Source organism: Giraffa tippelskirchi, chromosome 6, assembly GCF_054371585.1.
Source record: "Giraffa tippelskirchi isolate mGirTip1 chromosome 6, T2T-mGirTip1v1.2.pri, whole genome shotgun sequence".
Taxonomy (NCBI): domain Eukaryota; kingdom Metazoa; phylum Chordata; class Mammalia; order Artiodactyla; family Giraffidae; genus Giraffa; species Giraffa tippelskirchi.
The window spans coordinates 17,592,634-17,611,892 of record NC_137280.1 but is presented as its reverse complement, the minus strand read 5'-3'; the positions used below and the strand labels follow the sequence as shown (position 1 = coordinate 17,611,892).

Below are 19,259 nucleotides of genomic sequence, written 5' to 3'. Positions count from 1 at the left end.
GTTTCTTGAAATGTAAACATATTAAAACATATATTAATAGCATTTTAGATAAGGGTGCATATGAAAAATCTAGAAGGACACACAGCAAATTGTTGGCAGTGTTTAACTGTTAAGATTTGAAATGATGTTGACTTTCCTATATGTATTGCTGTGTTGTTTGTTATTTTACTATGGATGTGCTATTACCGTGGTAAGAAAATATGAAGTTTTTTGTATCTTAAAAAGGAAAATTTGGCCAGTTTCATAAGCCACAATCATAGGACATAACTTTATGAAACATCATCTTTACCATCTAAACACAATGTTGACAGTGATTTGACTTTTTGGATTTAAATCACTGACCAAGATTGGTAGAATTTAATGGAATTAGATGAGTTTTTACTTCCCTTACTCATGTCTGTCTTTATAATATTCAGAAGATACCCAAGCACTTTATTTGCAAATGCTCTAAAGCATGTGACATTATCTCTTTTGCTTTCTCTTTTTGATCCTTTCCTTTAATTCTCCCTACTAATACTTGGATTGGGTGTTAGAACCCCGGTCTTTCTAAAGCCAGGCTCAACCTCTTGCAAATAGATAAGGCAGCACTAAGTAATCATTTCTGTGTGTGTGTTTCTTTTTCATTATAAATCTCCTGTCTTTCATTTGGCTCTGTGTCAAAGGAGTATCAGTTTTCACTGATATTTCTGCTCTGCATCTTCTGCCTGCCCCTCTTTCTACATTTTGTGGGGCTGAGCACAAGGTTGGAAAGCCTTAGACGATGTTATTGAAGTCACACTTTCTTTTCTTTTTCCCAAAGGAGTAATCACAGATTATAAAATGTGCCTCTGAAGAACAGGTTTAGGAAACTCTCTATATTGTATTCTTTTCTGTCTGCAGCTGAATTCTTGCTGTCAAAATGGGAAAACAGAACAGCAAGCTGCGCCCGGAGGTCATGCAAGACTTGCTGGAAAGCACGGACTTCACGGAGCACGAGATCCAGGAATGGTACAAAGGCTTCTTGAGAGACTGCCCCAGCGGACACTTGTCAATGGAGGAGTTTAAGAAAATTTACGGGAACTTTTTCCCTTACGGGGATGCTTCCAAGTTTGCAGAGCACGTCTTCCGCACCTTTGATGCCAACGGAGATGGGACGATAGACTTTAGAGAATTCATCATAGCCCTGAGTGTAACGTCAAGGGGGAAGCTGGAGCAGAAGCTGAAATGGGCCTTCAGCATGTATGACCTAGACGGAAATGGCTACATCAGCAAGGCGGAGATGCTCGAGATTGTGCAGGTATGTAGCCCCTGCCCTTTACAAAGGGGAGAATGCGAGTCACAGGAAGCACTGGAAAGCCCACAGTATAGCTTAGTGGAGAGACTGCAAGCTGGGGGCCTGCCTGGGCATCAATTTGGGCTAGCCAGGGTCTTTGAAAATGTGGAACCCACATATGAAACAGGGAGGTTACACATAGCAATGCAGATTGGTTAGCATCTCTTGGGAACTCCGGACCTCTGCCAACACTAGACCCATGTTCTTGCCTGGAATAGGCCACCAGGGGCTTTGCGGTGACTATCCCCTACTGAGGGACATGCAGTCCTCAGACCTGCTTGGATCCAGAGCCTAGAGTAATGTTTATGACAAAACTCTGACCTGGGTTCAAATCCTACCTCTTTCAGTCACTATTTCTGTGACTTTAACCAAGTTAGTTCACCTAAGTAAGCCTCAGTGTCCTTATCTGTAAAATGGAACCACTGCAGTGCTCACTGATGTGGGATTATTTTTAGATTGATTCTCCTTGTTCAGTGCTTAGCACAGTGCCAGTTATATATATATATATATATATATATATGTTTGACTTCCCTGGTGGCTCAGACGCTAAAGCGTCTGTCTACAATGCGGGAGACCTGGGTTCGATTCCTGGGTCAGGAAGATTCCCTGGAGAAGGAAATGTAAATCCACTCCAGTACTCTTGCCTAGAAAATCCCATGGACGGAGGAGCAGACTGCTGTCCATGGGGTCGCAAAGAGTCAGGCACGACTGAGCAACTTCACTTTCTCTCTCTCTCTCTCTCTATATATATAACTCATTATCAGCATTAATTTCCAACTTTATTAGACTTTTTTTCTTGGTCACAAGGCATAGCTTGGGGGATCTTAGTTCCCTGACCAGGGATCAAACCCGAGTCCCTGCAGTGAGTGCCAAGTCCTAATCTCTGGACTATCAGGGAATTCCCTAGACTCTTGAATAAAAGTAGAGATCTCTAGTGTAGTTTCTGTCTCATTAGAGATATGAACAGTGCAGAATCAAGGCCTCCATCACTTTAATAGGAAGTACTCCATTTTTTTCCCCCAAACCACTCACCCAGAGTGAATTTCCTAAAAGAACAGGAAAAGGGGCCTTAGTGTTGGCCACATTTTCCTGTGGGATCCCAGCAAGCTTTGTGGAGGAGGGAAGGCTGAAGGAGCTACAGTCATGGCAAACACAGCTTCGTCAGCAGAGGGTGGGGCCCGGAGACCAACCTCAGGAGACTGAGACACAGCATGGGGTTGGGGGGGGGGGTCAGAAGAGCCTCGGCTGGGGGTCAGAAGAGCCTCGGCTGCAGTCAAAACACCTACTCAGGCAAGCAGCCCCAGGGAGGACGCACCATCTTGGCAGGTGCATGAGACACAAGAAGGAAGTATCTGGCAGCAAACAGCAGGGACAAGAAAGTGGTCATCTGGCTTCCTGGAGAGCTCATCTCGGAGGCTTCATCCCAGGACAAGCTGGGTTCAGAGGTAGAGCTGTGGCCCCCGGGAGACCTAGTGGGGTGCTGGGACGGTGGCAGAGGGTGTAATACAAAGAGACAGGAGACAGAAAGAACTCAGCTACTGGTGAGGACAGGATGAGGGATCCTGCTTTTAAGGATCCATTGAAAACCGGGTTGCAGGAACTAAGGATGGAGCCTGGGTGAGAGCAACACGACTCACCTGCTGTTGAGCCTGTGGCCGAGGCCCGGGGTCTGCTCCTGCTAGTGGGACTGAAACCCCCAGGCAGTCAGAGTGACAGTTGCACTCGTCGCAGGAAACCAGACGAGCTCTCCCAGATCCTCCAGCCCCTTCTCCTTTCTGCCTGGGCCACCAGTGGCTTTCCCTCGCCCCCAAACAGTAACTATCTGAATAAGTTGTGTTGAATGAATCCCCCAGAGACAAGAATCTTAAAAATAAAGGATTTCTCCCTTCCCCCAAGGATAAATACATGAAAAATGTATAATGTCTACTATAAAAATATAGGGCTTCCCTGGTAGCTCAGACAGTAAAGAGTCTGCCTGCAATGTAGGAGACCTGGGTTCGATCCCTGGGTCGGAAAAATCTCCTGGAAAAGGGAATGGCTACCCACTCCAGTATTCTTGCCTGGAGAATTCCATGGACAGAGGAGCCAGCCTGGCCATATACAGTCCATGGGGTCATCAAGAGTTGGACATGACTAAGCAACTAACACACACACACATAAAAACATAGGGAGTATAGAAGAAAAGAAAAGAGAAAAATTCTCCATAATCTCACTTCACCTACAAAGGGAATCATTGCCAATAATTCTCTAATATATCTTCCTGGTCCTATTTCTATGTATTTAAAAATATCTAATTGATTTCATAATGCACGTGAAATTTTGTACCTTGCCGTTTTTCACTTAACATAAGAACATAAGCATTTCTCATACTACTGAAACTTTCAATACAGACATTTTAATGGCTGCATAGTAGTCGTACAACATATCATAATGTACCTAATTTTCCCTTATTGGATATTTAGGTTGTACCCAGTCTTTGTTATACATAACACTATAACTTTAAAAATGAAATAACAAATACGTGATTCTTATGCATGAAGCTTTTTCTATATTTAGGATTATTTCCTAAGAATGGATTCCCAGAAGTGCAATTACTGGGCCAAAGGGAATAAGCATTTCTTTCTAAGACTCTTGAGACAGTCTGCCAAATTGTTTTTCCAAATGTATCCCTGAAGTGAGTAAAGGGTGCCCCCTATCTTTGCACCTCTTCAATTGTTCTGAACCTTTGCTACTTAAACAAAACTTCAAATTTAAAACGTGGTTTTTAATTTTAATTTGGGCTTCCCAGGTGACTCAGTGCTAAAGAAGCCTCCTGCCAGTGCAGGAGAAGCAGATTCGATCCCTGGGTCTAGGAGATCCCCTGGTGAAGGAAATGGCTATCCACTGCAGTATGCTTGCCTGGGAAATTCCATGAACAGAGGAGCCTGGTGGACTGCTGTCCATGGAGTCGCAAAGAGTCAGACACGACATGAACGAGCACGCAGTTTTATTTAGCTGTCTTTTGTCTCTCCTTTTTACCTGGGAGTGTGGTGCTCTGCCCTCATTCCCTGCCTCCCTGCAGTGAATGGGATGGGGACCTTCTTTTTGGAGAGAATTGCTTCCTGACTGAGATCTAAGAAAAAATTTTTTTCCATCAACCATCATGTTTTCACCTGTTTAACACTCTTTGCACAGTTCTCCAGGCTGCAATGGTATGGTGGCCAGTACTGAAGATGTAGATCCCCAGCCAGGGAGGATGGTCCCCATTATGTGGGTTTATAGAAATCAAGAATTATTCACAAACTCCTTCCACACCTGTGGTAAAACACCTACTAAGTAGCTGGCACTGGGAAAAAATAATATAAGGAGGAAAATAGACACTCTCCCTGGGCTATCGAATCCACTTTGCAAGGGAGGGTGGAATGTTGCAGAGAAGGTGCAAAAGGTGCTGGTAGACACTTGCTGAGCCCTTGCTGACTCTGTGTTCAGAAAGTGATCACAAAAATGAAGGGGCATTCCCCCTAACAAGGTACTTTCTCTACTATAAAGCAGCTACGTCCACTCACGGGCCCACAGTGAGTCTGCAGGTCATAATTGGAAGGACACAGTTTCCTTAATAAAGCTTTCATACTCAGGGTTCTTAAGCAGCCTGCAGATGGAAGGTTCAAATTTCCTGAATTGTTTTCCATACAATGATTAATGTTCATGACCATGGAGAGGAAACTCTGCAGCACCCTGAGGCACCTTCCAAATTGTCAGTGAGATTAAATTAAATTTAGAACCATTTTCCTATTAAGGGCTATTTTATCCCATTCTGCTACATTGCAAACTGATAATTCATGTATTCTATCTTATTCTTATGCTAATCCCCTGGTTTTCATTGTTTCTCGATGAATTGGAATTTGCTGTAGGATATTACTAAACTCCCCACTCTCCTTTCCTTTCTCCACCCACTTTCTGTGAAAGTCTACACTCCAGGCCTTGTCACCGTCCCAAGAAGCCCTCTGAGGATTCTCATTATTTGGTTCTAGCTGGTCCACACCATTTAGGAAAATGCATGTTTGCAGATGCTACGTTGCTTTAGGTATCTTTTCAGTTCAGTTCAGTCACTCAGTCATGTTCGACTCTTTGCAGCCCCATGGACTGCAGCATGCCAGGCTTCCCTGTCCATCACCAACTCCTGGAGCTTACTCAAACTCATGTCCATTGCATCAGTGATGCCATCCAACCATCTCATCCTCTGTCATCCCCTTCTCCTCCCACCTTCAATCTTTCCCAGCATCAGGGTCTTTTCCAATGAGTCAGCTCTTTGCATCAGGTGGCCGAAGTATTGGAGTTTCAGCTTCAGCATCAGTCCTTCCAATGACTATTTAGGACTGATTTCCTTTAGGATGGACTGGTTGGATCTCTTTGCTGTCCAAGGAATTCTCAAGAGTCTTCTCCAGCACCACAGTTCAAAAGCATCAATTCTTTGCACTCAGCTTTCTTTATAGTTCAACTCTCAATCCATACATGACTACTGGAAAAACCATAGCTTTGACTAGATGGATCTTTGTTGCTAAAGTAATGTCTCTGCTTTTTAATATACTCTCTAGGTTGGTCATAGCTTTTCTTCCAAGGAGCAAGGGTCTTTTAATTTCATGACTGCACTCACCATCTGCAGTGATTTTGGAGCCCCCCAAAATAAACTCTGTCACTGTTTCCATTGTTTCCCCATCTATTTGCCATGAAGTGATGGGACCAGATGCCATGATCTTAGTTTTCATCAAGAGCCTCTTTAGTTCTTCACTTTCTGCCATAAGGGTGGTATCATCTGCATATCTGAGGTTATTGATATTTCTCCCGGCAATCTTGATCCCAGCTTGTGCTTCATCCAGCCCAGCGTTTCTCATGATGTACTCTGCATATAAGTTAAATAAGCAGGGTGACAATATACAGCCTTGACATACTCCTTTCTCTATTTGGAACCAGTCTGTTGTTCCATGTCCAGTTCTAACTGTTGCTTCTTGACCTGCATACAGATTTCTCAGGAGGCAGGTCAAGTGGTCTGGTATTCCCATCTCTTTAAGAATTTTCCACAGTTTGTTGTGATCCACACAGTCAAAGGCTTTGGCATAGTCAATAAAGCAAAAGTAGATGTTTTTCTGGAACTCTATCACTTTTTTGATGATCCAGCAGATGTTGGCAATTTGATCTCTGGTTCCTCTGCCTTTTCTAAATCCAGCTTGAACATCTGGAAGTTCACATTTCACATACTGTAGGTATCCTTTAGGGGTCCGGGAAAATATCTATTTGAAAGTGATGAGATGGCGGCAAGCTGTGGGCCAGCAGAATCATACAGAAATTAAGGCTGTGTTTGTTCAAGTAAGTGAAACTGCAGCTCAGCTACTGGTGTCAGTCCATAAATTCCTGGCTGAACTTTTGTCCCTCCGAGACTCAGAAATTCAAGCCATTTAAGGGAAGCCCCAGTGGCTCAGTGGTAAAGAATCTGCCTGTCATGAAGGAGATGTGGGTTCCACCCCTGGGTCAGAAAGATCCCCTGGAGAAGGAAATGGCAACCTACTCCAGTATTCTTGCCTGGGAAATCCCATGGACAAAGGAACCTGGTGGGTTCCAGTCCATGGGGGCGCAAAGAGTTGGACATGACTTAGCAGCTAAACAACAGCAATGTAAAATGCAAATTAATGATGTTCACCTTCAAATACTAATAATTGGTCAGGGTGAAGATTGGGGTCCAAACAAATTTATGATAGGCTTGTCAATGAATGAGGGTAGTTGTTTTTCAGTCACCAAGTCATGTCCAGTTCTTTGACACCCTGTGGTCTGAAGCACACCAGGCTTCCCTGTCCCTCACTATCTTCTGGAGTTTGTTCAAGTTCATGTCCATTGAATTGGTGATGCCATCCAACCATCTCATCCTCTACTGCACTCTTCTCCTTCTGCCTTCAATCTTTCCCAGAATCAGGGTCTTTTCCAACGACATTTTCTTTTGCATCAGGTAGCCAAAATATTGGAGCTTCAGCATCAGTCCTTCCAGTGATCATTCAAGGTAGATTTCCTTTAAGATTGACTGGTTTGATTTCCTTGCTGTCCAAGGGAATGGAGATTGGGACTCCATAAATTTTCTAGTTTTTCTTCCCTAATGTTGTTCTCCATGGTTTAACTTTGGTATCCATTGAGTATTGTTGGTGCTAACAGACTGGAATCCCCTAGTTTCTCCTGGCATTGGTAAGAAGGATTCTGCTGTGGGCTTTGTAACACTGAAATACACTGTGTTAGTCTCCTCTTTTTGCTATAATGAAGGACCATACATGTAGTGGCTTATAACAACACAGAGTTATTATCTTATGGTTCTGGAGGTCAGAGATCTGAAATCAGTTTCACTGGGCTAAACTCAAGGTGTAGGACAACTTGCATTCTGTCTGAAGGTTTGGGGAGAAAGGTCTGTTCCCTTGCCTTTCCTATTTTCTGAAACATTCCTTGACTTGTAGCCCTTTATATCTATCTTCAAAGCCAGCAGCAATGGATTGAGTTCTTCTCATGTTGCCATTCCTCTGGGTATCTCATTCTGCTCCTCCCTTCCACTCATAAAGACCACTGTGAGTACATTAGCACCACCTAGATAATTCAGAATAATCCACCCCACCCCCCCAGCTCAAGTTCCTTTTATTCTGGAAAGTAACGTATCTACAGGTTTCAGGGATTGGGACAAGAACATCTCTGAGGGGGCTGTTATTCAGTCTACTGCTAAGTCAATTCATTCGTGTCTGACTCTTTGTGACCCCATAGATGGCAGCCCACCAGGCTCCTCCATCCCTGGGATTCTCCAGGCAGGAACACTGGAGTGGGTTGCCATTTCCTTCTCCAATGCATGCATGCATGCTAAGTCGCTTCATTCGTGTCCGACTCTGTGTGACCCCATGGACAGCAGCCCACCAGGTTCCTCTGTCCACAGGATTCTCCAGGCAAGAATACTGGAGTGGGGTGCCATTTCCTTCTCCAATTCAGTCTACTGGATATGTCCAAATGCAGTTATGTTCCTTTTTCCAAAAAAATAATTTTGTGCTATATCAACATCTGGGCAAAAAAGCAAAGCCATATACAGATTTATTTTTTTTAGAACCTTACATAAACATTTTTGTGTTTATGTGTTTGTTTTTTTAAGTGACAAACTTAGGAACATGATTTAGACCCAATATTTTATTATTGCTTCAAAACCATCTCTCATGAGTCTTAAGCCAGGTCACAGTTCTGAAGTTTCTCCCTGTGACATCAGATCCTCTCCTCAGGGGGACGCTGGTGTCAGCTCATCACTGTAAGAAGGAGAAGCCTTCCTGCCTCACCTATTTCTCTGTCCCTGAGCCCAGCCAGAGGCAGGTCTGAACACCCACACCCAGCCCAGCACAGGCTGGGTGTTTGAGGAAGGGGCCAGGGAGCATGTGAGTAGCATTGCCAGTTGACATGAATGCTCAGATGCTTTCTGGATCTTGGGGGTGAAGGAACTTGAACTTAGGGATTCATCGACAGGACCACAGCACTCCCTGGGTGCAGGGGAGAATGCAGGAAGAACAGGGTGTGAAACTGACCCCCTTCTGTTCTCAGACAGTAACTAGGACCCTTGAAGGAACAAATTCAATCCAAATTCAACAAATTCAATCCAAACAAATCCAACAATTACAGGACTGTCGTTGGGTAGGAGTATACAAGCTGTGTTGCTTTACTCTTTATCTGAATGAAAATCATAAGCTTAGACAAAAATTGATCACCTGTATCCCAAATAAAGATGAAAGGAGGGAAGAACTGGCATGTGAGAGTCAGTGTCTTGGGCAAGATGGGTCAGTATCATCTTGCCTCTCTCTCTTTTTTTTCTATATCCTTTCCCTTCTTTTCCTCAGGTAAGTTATTTAACCTTTCTGTACATTGTTCTCATGATTTGTGAACTGGAACTAATCATAGCAGCTGCCTCTAGAGTAATTGTAAGGGTTAAATAGTTATGACAAGTAGAGTACCTTTCTGGGTACAACTCAGTGCCTGTCATGGGGCTGTTGTTGCTGTTCAGTCGCTCAGTCGTGTCCAACTCTTTGCGACCCCCTGGACTGCAGCACACCAGGCTTCCCTGTCTCTCACTATCTCCTGGAGTTTGCCTAAGTTCATGTCCATTGAATCGGAGATGCCAACCAACCATCTCATCCTCTGTTGCTCTCCTCTCCTTCCACTTTCAATCTTCATCTTTCCCAGCATAGGATCTTTTCCAGTGAGTCAGCTGTTTACATCAGGTGACCAAAGTATTGGAGCTTCAGCTTCAGCATCAGTCCTTCCAAAGAGTATTCAGGGCTGATTTCCTTAAGGATTGACTGGTTTGATCTCCTTGCTGTCTAAGGACTCTCAAGAGTCTTCTCCAGCACCACAGTTTGAAAGCATCAATTCTTCGGTGCTCTGCTTTCTTTACTGTCTAGCTCTCACATCTGTAAGTGACTACTGGAAAAACCATAGCCTTGACCATATGGACCTTTGTTGGCAAAGTGATGTGTTTGCTTTTTAACACACTGTTTAGGTTTGTCATAGCTTTCCTGCAAGAAGCAATCATCTTCTAATTTCATGCAGTCACCATCCGCAGTGATTTTAGAGCCCAAGAAGAGGAAATCTGTCACTGCTTCCATCTTTTCCCCTTCTATTTGCCGTGAAGTGATGGGACTGGATGCCATGATCTCAGTTTTTAATACTGAGTTTTAAGCTGACTTTTTCACTCTCCTCCTTCACCTTCATCAAGACTCTTTAGTTCCTCTTCTCTTTCTACCATTAGAGTGGTATCATCCACATATCTGAGGTTGTGGATATTTCTCCCAGCAATCTTGATTCCAGCTTGTAACTCATCCAACCCAGCATTTCGCAAAATGTGCTCTGCATATAACTTAAATAAACAGGGTGACCATAATAATAATATCTCTTATGGGGTATTACTCAGTAAATTCTGGCTACTGCTATTCTATAGAAGTTTCTAGAGGTGGGACAGGATGTTCTCCTGCAAAATAAAGGGAGATCATTTCCCATTCAAAGGACAAAGTAACAGAGTCTTCCGTTAAGTTTTATGTTAAGTTTACCCCATCATAAAATGTATGTTCACAAACCCAACTAAACCTCTGAATGGTGGAACCCACAGAAAAGATGTGCTTGTACAGATGGCTTTAGGAGTACCCAGGCTGCTTCAGCTGTTGTCTTTCCCACCAAACACCAGCCCAGCTGGGAAGAAACTAAAATTTCTCTGCTGCTCTGATGCTTATGGGATTTACGTAACAGAAAGAACCACCTTTCCAGGAGACAGTGTGGTTGGCATCAGGAATTACCCAAATCTCAGCTGTTGCCCTGAGTCCATGGGTGCACCTCATGCATTCAGACTATGGGGGCACAGATCATCTGGATTTGTTCTCAAGTTCCAACTAGAGGCTTTCCCAGAGGAATATAGAGGCTAACACAGTGTTATCCTTAGCAGTTCTAGGGGAACTCACTTTAATGACCAGGTTGGAATAATTTCTTTCTAGTTAGCATATTCATTCCTTGGATGGTAATGATTGCTTTACACTACTTGGTGTTCAAATACGTGTTGTCTTAGAATCAGACTCTCCCTCCCAGTTGTGATTCAAGGTTGACTGGCTCTTTTGATGAAGGCGAGTGAGCTTCGTAACACTCTAGTCTACAGCTTCACATCTTTTGAATGGGTGAAAACTAAAGGAAGGAAGTGGGCTTGTGTTGGCAGTCTATCCCAGAAGAGTGCATTGCTTTGTTTCTTTTCACAACATGGGGATTTTTTTTCCTGATGCACTCACTCATCAGAGTAAGTTATATGTTTCTATGCAGCAATGAGATGAAGAGGAAGGGAGATTGTGGTGTTGGTCATACAAAGGGTTGCTGTCCCCAAACACCAAACAGACTCACAAATTAATCTGACCTAGTCTCAAGAGCACCAACTGTGACCAGTTCAGACAAACCAGATTGTGCGTATTTGTATCACAACAGATCTAAATCAGGGCCAAAAAGGTTTGGTTATGTTTTTTCTAGAACCACTTCCTGAGTGAGTGGTTTTTTTCTTCCAAAGATCTTATGTGATAGACACCATGTCACTTGTAATATGTGCCTTGAAGACCTGAAACACTGTTATTTTCTGATTGTGAAAAAAAAAAAAAATGAAGTGGGGGTGGTAGTGAGAGCTTCTAGTCCATCTTGACATGGCCCTTGGGGATTTAGCTCCAAACTCTTGCCTAATACTCAATTACAAGTGTGGACCACAGCTGTTACACTGAATTTAACTTCAGTTTCTTTCCTGGCGAAAATTCTTTAAAGCATTTGTCCAATCTAGTGACTTTCTCTAAGAACTAACCTTAGTGTTTGTTTATCAGTTATATTTGGCTTATCCCTTTCTTATTAGGGGATTAATCATATCATGACAAGCCACATTATTGTTTAAGAGTTGAAGCTATACATCTGGCAAGACAAATGAATGCCTACTACCCAAAGGCCCCCTCTGGTCTGTGCCCTCCAGGTCTCCTTTGTGGACTGCTCTTCCTTCTCCTGTTCCCTAAACAAGGATATTCCCAAGCAGAGTTCCAGCCTTAGCTCTCTTTTCCTTTTTTTTTTTTTTCCTTTCGGAACATCTCATCTTCTCAGTGCTTGTTATGGGCCAACATTGTGTTAAGTGTTTTTTCATGCTGTGTTAGTTTCCTGGGATTACTGTAACAAATTACCATAAACTGGGCAGTTTCAAACAACAAAGCATTTATTCTATCATAGTTCCAGGGGCCAGAAGTCCAACATCAAGGTGTGGGCAAGGTTGGTTCCTTCCAAAGACTCCTGAGGTGGGGGGGAGGGGGTCTGCTCCCTGCCTCTCTCCTAGCTTCTGGTGGTGGCTGGCGATCCTTGGTGTTTTGGAGTTGCATTTCTCTCATCATCACATGGGGCTTCCCTTGTGGCTCAGCTGGTAAAGAATCTGCCTGCAATGTGGGAGGCCTGGGTTTGATCTCTGGGTTGGGAAGATACCCTGCAGAAGGGAAAGGCTACCCACTCCAGTATTCTGGCCTGGAGAGTTCCATGGACTGTATAGCCCATGGGGTCACAAAGAGTCAGACACGACTAAGCGACTTTCACTTCACTTCACTTCATCATCACATGACATTTTCCCTGTGTGTCTGTGTATAAATTTCTTCTTCCTATAAGGATACATCATTGGATTGGGGCCCACCCTAATCCAGTAGAATCTCAGTTTAACTTGATTACATCTACAAAGACCCTATTTCCAAATAAAGTCACATTTACAGGTTTTGAGTGAACATGAATTTTTGTAGGACATTGGTCCACCTGGTACCTGTGTATTATCTCATTTAATCCTCATGATAACCTTCTTAGCCCCATTTTATGGATGAAGAAACAGTATACTTCTAGGCCTTCACCTCTACTATGTCCAGCTGTTAATGGACATCTCTCTCCACTAAGACATTGCAGTGGTACCTCACAATCAAACATTTCAGAAACAAACTCAGTATCATCCCCCAAAATGTGAAGTCCTAAAGCACGGCAGCTCCAGAATGTCTTTTTAGGGGAGTAAAGGGGATCTTTGGAAGGGGTTGTTTGAAGCAGCCTTTGCAGAGCACTTTATATAAGACTGAAACAAATAGTAATTGCCCAGATCTAAAAATGATGGGTACCACCATTGACTTGAAACAAGACAGTGTTGGGAGGCATGGGCAAGAATGATAAATTAAGAAAAATATTAAGGAAGCAGATTGGAGGGTCCAGTTGACCACCTGCATGTGGAGACAGATGGTAGAGAGGTATTAAAGATGTCTTTGAGAAGATTACAGAATAATGGATGGCAGGCTAGTTACCAAGAAACAAACAAACAAGAGTGCTGGCAGGGGGACTGGGTAGTAATGAGTTTCAAGTATTAATGAAATCTTATGTGAAAACTAGTATAGGAATGGAGCTGCTTTGCTGGAAAGAAGGGGTAGGGCCCTTATTCTCCCCTGATCCCCTCCCTGCCTGTAAAAGGCGGGGACCACTTTGGTAAACATTGTGGATTTATGGACCTTGTTGTATTCTTCTAGCTCTAAACAAGAAAGTGCTGATGCTGTTCTAGAGACATAGATATTGATACCATTTTAAGAGCATTTACAAGAAAGATCCTCCTGGCCTCTTTCTACCCTCCTTTCCTGCTGTGAGGTGTCCTTCTAAGGAGGGTGCTCTTCTTTACCGGTAATCTAGAAACAACCCTGTGCCACTTAACTTCTTTTGCCCTTGGTGGGTTGTTGTGGGGCTTGGGTGTCCTGTTAGAAAACCCTATGTCTTCTGATGAAAAGTCAGCCTGGTTTCCTTCAGAGAGAAGAGTGAACTTTAGCTCTTGGAATTGTGCCTGCCCTCAGTTAATTGCACAACCTTTATCAGTTCAGACTTGAGTCCTTCCTTTCCAACATTCTGACAGGTGGTTCCTTCAGAGGGAAAAAGAGAAAAAAAAAAAATCATAGGCCCTGAGGAAGCTGGTAAGACCCCCGGCCACAGGTTGTTCTGTCCTGAGTCTGCCTAGGGCCAAGCCAGAGCTGGGCTCCTGGGTGTCCCATAGCTTTGTATTTACACAGAGACAAGAATAGGGCTCTTCAAGTTTAATTAAAAACAGGATGTCCCTGCTGGGCCTCACTGACATTGCTAAAAATAAAGTAGGGAAATAGCCTGGCCTCTTCATGGTTTAATCCCATTAAATTGGCAGGTGGTGGGGAGGGGGCGGGGGTGCAGAAACTGGAGCTAATAAGACACGATTTGTTTCAAAGTGTCATCTGGGCTTGTGACTTTTCTCTCCCTGCTCTGTTGAGTCCTAGATCCAATACAATCAATGCTGACTTGTTGAGACCATGGAAGAACACTAACCCTAACCCCACTGAAGTTTTGCAGGGATATCACCCACTCACTCACTCATAAGACCCCTGGGACTTGTCACCTCGTCTCTTTGCTCCCTGCTCTAGTACACCCACGTTCATAGACCTGGTATTCTGAATAAGCTATTAATCCTTTTCTGTGAGTTGATGCATACACATAAAAAGGAAAAAAAAATCTAGTCTGAATGCAATTAAAGAGCCATTTACAAATGTGAGCCTCTTAAAGGTACCCTCTCTTCCTCCTCAGCCCCTCTGTACACTCAGACGTTGTAATTCTTTTTGCTTATGGGTTCTTTTTCGTACTAACCCATCCTCATTTCTTGGCCCCAACCTTACTCCTTTAGACTGACAACTAAAGACTAAACTATTGAAGACTTTCTGTTGGGTGCGAGAACCTTGTTTTCAAACACACAGTCATCTGTTGGCTTGGTCCTTCATTCACTTGTTCAACTAGCGTATTAAGAGAATGAATTCTAGATTATCATACAGTTGACTTCCCTTCAGGATCCCAAGAAGGAGAATTTCACGAGCCTCAAGTCTTAGAGGCTGAGAGCTCCAAGGAGTAGGGTTTTACTTGCTACTATGGGACCTTAGTGAAGTCAGAACAGACCAGGGGAAGGAACAACGGACCCCCAAAGTAGGTTTATTACACAGCATCCTTAAGACTTCTCTTAATTCTCACTGGAAGGACTGATGGTGAAGCTGAAGCTCCCATACTTTGGCAACCTGAAGTGAAGAGCTGACTCATTGGGAAAGACCCTGATGCTGGGAAAAATTGAGGGCAGGAGGAAAAGTGGGTGACAGAGGAGGAAATGGTTGGATGGCAGCATTGACTCAACGGACAGGAGTTTGAGCAAACTCTGGGAGATAGTGAAGGATAGGGAAGCCTGGCATGCTGCAGTCCATGGGGTCGCAAAGAGTTGGACACAACTGAGTGACTGAACAACAACAACAAATAGCTGAAAGTAAGCTTATTATTTATGCCCCTCCCTCATTGCCTCTATAACTCCTGAAATGTTGTAGAGTTCTTACACCTTTAAATGGGTATATCTGTGGTCTAATGAGACACTGACAAACAGATACTATTTTGTTGTTGTTCTAAGATACCTGGGCTTATGAATTCACAAAATATTTCAGATTGTGTAAGTCTGAAATCCTGGTGATGTGTGTGTGTGCATGCATGTGTGTGTGTGTGTGTGTTCATCAGTTTGTGCCACCAATTCCTCTTTGGGTCATGAGTTACAGAAAAGCTTCCATGTGGGAGCAAAGAAAGCTAATGAGAGGGGTTAGACCTCAGGACAAAGGTGATATGGAGAGTCTCCTGCTACCTACTTTTGTTACTAAATATTCATGTGGCCCTGAAAGCTCAGCATCTCTTTTTTCCCATTTGTAAAAAAAAAAAAAAAAGTCTCTATCTCTATGGCCTTTTCTAATTCCCTCAAGGATCCAGGTGTCCCCGCCAGCTTGGCAGGTGGCACTATAACCCCAGCACAGATGGCAGGGTAGTCCTGGGCTGGAGGGGACCAGGAGGAAGACAGAGTGAGGTTTGCCTCTTGGCTGTGGAGCACACTTCAGTGAGTGCTCCTTGGGACTGCTGTCTGTGGCCCAGCTTGCTTACCCCCAGACAGAGCCACAACTCCCAGCTTGCCCTTCCTCCCAGACAGAGTCACTGTGGAGGCAGCTCTTCAGTTCAGCAAGGGGTCTGGGTGGGTTCAAGTCAGACTAGGGGAGCCTGGCCTAAGGGGTCCCTGTGGGGTGGGATCAGCCCAAGCGTCAGCACACTGGCTGAGTCCATTTTTCATTCCTGTTTTAGCAACTGAGATTGTAATATTTATCGCCATTTCTCCAGGCTATTTTAGGAACTTGAGGCAGGTTGACCTGAACAAGACTGTAAAGCAGCAAAGCTTAGCCTTTATCTCTTTGTACCATCCTTTTTGTTTCCACATTTCCCCTTTGGAGACTACTTTCCCTCTGCTGCATTCCTTTTTCTCCTCCCTCTGCATCCCAAGTTCCAGAACTTTCCAGATTTCTACCCCCACCCCACCCCCCAACCCTCTGGAAAAGTCCACTTTTTCTAAAACTCCTTCCCAGGGCCAAAGTTCCCAAAGTGAATATGAGTAGCAAAACCATGGTCTGGGGATAAAGACAATGACTTTACATTATTCTTCCAAAATAAAAACATCTGACAGCTGAGGTCTTCCAGGCCCTGAGCATCTGGGGTTGGGGGGTGGGGTCCACAGGTAGTAGGGGAGATAGTTTCAGTACTGCTCAAAAACCTCTTCAGTTTTTCAGGGTATCAAAAGCTCTTTTGATCTTCAGATTTCAGACATACTCAAGTTTATCTCAAGCAGAGATTGTACACTTGTTCAGTTGCTAAGTCGTGTCTGGCTCTTTACGACCCTATGAACTGCAGCCCATCAGGCTTCCCTGTCCTTCACTATCTCCCGGAGCTTGCATAAACTCATGCCCACCCATTGAGTTAGTGATGATATCCAACCATCTCATGCTTTGTCGTCCCCTTCTCCCCTTGCCTTCAATCTTTCCCAGCATCAGGGTCTTTTCCAATGACTTGGCTTTTCTCAACGGATGGCCAAAGTATTGACTCTTCAGCTTCAGCATTATATCGTCCAATGAATATTCAGGGTTGATTTCCTTCAGGAGTGACTGTTTTGATCTCCTTGCTGTCCAGGGGACTCTCAAGAGTCTTCTCTAGCACCACAGTTCAAAAGCATCAATTCTTCAGGGCTCAGCCTTCTTTAAGATCCAGCCTTCTTTATCCTTACTGTGCACTGATTTCATCCAATACTCAAGTGGCAGATGGTTCCCATCCTGGGGGATGACTGACAGCTTGCTGACAAGGAATGCCAGACGATTGCCACACACAAGTGGAGAGGGCATCGGGATGGATTGGTAATGTCTGGAGGAGGGCAGGCCTTTACAATCAGTGTTTAGCATCCTCAAGGGACCCAGGGAGAGAGCATAGTACATCCTGACCTGTCTCTCTGGCCCGAGGAATGTCATCTATAGCCTAAAATTAGCAGCAGCATCACACAAGATCCCTATTAGAAATGTAGAATCTTATGACCCCCATTTCCCAACCCACCCTCCTCAATCAGCTTTTGCATTTTCATAAGATTCCCAGAGGGTTCATATGCACAATAAAATTAGAGACATGGAGTAGGGGGTGGGTCTAGGGTCAGCTCATTCCTGAAGGTCCTTACTACTGGACAAGCTCTGCTGGCTTGCCTGCTCTCACAGCCACTGCACGTCTGTTTTCTACAATAAGCGAGAAGCAAGAACAGAGCCTGCTCTCTGTGTGAAGGGAATGCCTTCCCTTCACCCCCGCATTTGGGAGGTTTAATAATAGGGCCATTGTGTGCAAAACCAAACCATGTTTCTGTCTAGCCACCATGTTGCTTCTTGTCCCCAGGCGATCTATAAGATGGTTTCCTCCGTAATGAAAATGCCTGAAGATGAGTCAACCCCAGAGAAGAGGACAGAGAAGATCTTCCGCCAGATGGACACCAATAGAGATGGTAGGAGACCATGGCTATTTTGCTTGGTTTTGCTCAGAGTGGGGACTGCTGGAAGGTCTAGATCACTCAGGCATGGAAATACCACTTGAGGACAATTTATTGGCCATAGGATCTGGCTCAGGGTCCTTTGTGAAAGTGGCTCTTGCTGCATGCTCCCTGCATGGGGAGGACCTGAATGGTTTGCAGCAGGCTGGATCCTGCAGACTAGCTAATCAGAAAGTGGGGAGGGGCTTGGTATCCACTCAGACTCTAGAAGCTTCCCTCTCAGCCTGCCCAAGGGGTTTCCTACATGCTCCAAAGTGTAGGGTATCCCAGAACTAAGTGGGGCCCCTCAGCTTTTGAGAGGATAGGTGGACAGCAGATTCCACTCCAAGGGAGCCACCCATAATTCAAACCCAACAAGGGGGTGCAAAGCAAACCAAAATGAAAGGAGAGATGGATTTCAAACTCAAAAACAGTGGACTTTTAGATGTTGGATTGCCAGCTAGAATAGAGGTACAATTAAATTTGATATTTGGATATATAACAAATGATGTTTTACTATAAGTATGCCCTATGCAATATTTGGAACATACTAAAAAATTATTGTTTTGAAATTGAAAGCTAACTGGGCATCATGTATTTTATTTGCCAAATCTAGAAGCCCTGTATGTGTGTGTGTGTGTGTTAATTGCTCAGCCGTGTCTGACTCATTGCAACCTCATGTATGGTAGCCTGCCAGGCTCCTCCGTCCATGGATTTCTCCAGGCAAAAATACTGGAGAGGGTAGCCATTCCTTTCTCCAGGGGATCTTCCCCACCCAGGGATTGAACCCAGGTCTCCTGCATTGCAGGCAGAGTCTTTACCATTTGAACCATCAGGGAAGCCCCTCTGACAACCCTAGTTAGATGTAGTACCTGAGTTTAAAGTTTTGACACAGACTCTGGCCCATAGAAAGCCCTGAGTCATCCATAGCTGTTATTTCCTGAGTGATCTATAGCAAGTCATCTCAGCATCCCAGCAATTCTTGTCAAATATATGAGCAAAGTTACTCATATAGCCCTGACAAAGGCTTTGTGTCAGAGCAAGCCTCACTTTCTATACCTGTGCCCTCTGGGGCAACAGCGGCCTGAGAATCTGAGTTTGCAGGGTACACGCCAATCTGTTTGTTTGCTTGTTCCTTCACAAAGGTGCCATTACATCCTGTTTCTTTGTGTGCCTTGATTCACAGTGAATAGTTTGTCTTGCAAAGACTAAACAAACAGGATTCTTTTAATAGAATAGTAAAGGCCCTGACATTAAACTGCACATTTTCCTGATGTTCCAGGGGAGCACAGGGGGCTTGTGTCCTGCCTGAGACCCGGCCTTCTCTTTAGAACAGGGGTGAAGGATGGGAGAAGATCCAGACATGCAGGATCAAACCCTCCCTGCCGGAAATGAGAGCTTCTGCCAGGGGACTTGGCCACAGTGGGCTCACAGAGCCCTGACAGGGTCTGCATTACTCAAATGCATCTTATTGCTAAAAGCCCTGTTTTC

General features: G+C 44.3%; 1 protein-coding gene across 2 annotated transcripts in view; it reads left to right on the top strand.

Moving 5' to 3' along the window:
• The window catches only part of NCALD (neurocalcin delta), a 439,752-nt gene that overhangs the window by 416,731 nt on the left and 3,762 nt on the right, over positions 1 to 19,259 (top strand). For both annotated transcript variants that reach the window (XM_081503477.1, XM_081503478.1), the window contains 2 exons: positions 880 to 1,276; positions 17,639 to 17,744. In XM_081503477.1, the coding sequence (XP_081359603.1) occupies positions 899 to 1,276; positions 17,639 to 17,744 (484 nt within the window). In that variant the 5' untranslated portion in view covers positions 880 to 898. The remainder of the gene's footprint in view (positions 1 to 879; positions 1,277 to 17,638; positions 17,745 to 19,259) is intronic.